The sequence below is a fragment of the Penaeus monodon genome, chromosome 21 (genome assembly GCF_015228065.2).
Source record: "Penaeus monodon isolate SGIC_2016 chromosome 21, NSTDA_Pmon_1, whole genome shotgun sequence".
Classification (NCBI taxonomy): Eukaryota; Metazoa; Arthropoda; class Malacostraca; order Decapoda; family Penaeidae; genus Penaeus; species Penaeus monodon.
The window spans coordinates 25039842-25040162 of record NC_051406.1 but is presented as its reverse complement, the minus strand read 5'-3'; the positions used below and the strand labels follow the sequence as shown (position 1 = coordinate 25040162).

The 321-nt window shown below is 46.7% G+C and overlaps 1 protein-coding gene across 1 annotated transcript in view; it reads left to right on the top strand.

Annotated features, from left to right (window-relative positions):
* Positions 1-321, top strand: part of LOC119586384 (lateral signaling target protein 2 homolog) — a gene marked incomplete at its 5' end in the record, with an annotated part of 49016 nt that overhangs the window by 42445 nt on the left and 6250 nt on the right. The window contains 1 exon segment of the mRNA XM_037935103.1: positions 35-267. Coding sequence (XP_037791031.1) covers positions 35-267 — 233 coding nt within the window.

The following is a 321-nucleotide window of genomic DNA, read 5'->3' as shown; positions in this document are numbered from 1 at the left end:
TATTCCTGTCAGTATACCAGCCTTTTTGTTACAGGTTTTCAGATTCTCAGGACTTGATCCATCGGCTATTTGTCTGCATCTCTGGTGTTGCGGATCAGCTTCAAACAAATTACGCCAGCGACTTGCGCAAAATCTTAAAGTGCGTGTTCTTGATGAACCAGAGCCCTCTAGAGGAGTCCCCCAAGAGCGAGCATGGTGACCAACCTGAATGGTCTGTTGCCACACAGGACCAGGACCACAGCACAGAGGACTCCAATGGAGGCAATGGTGAGTTATTGGATAAAAGCACTCTTGGTGTGTTATTTATTCTTCATTGTTGGG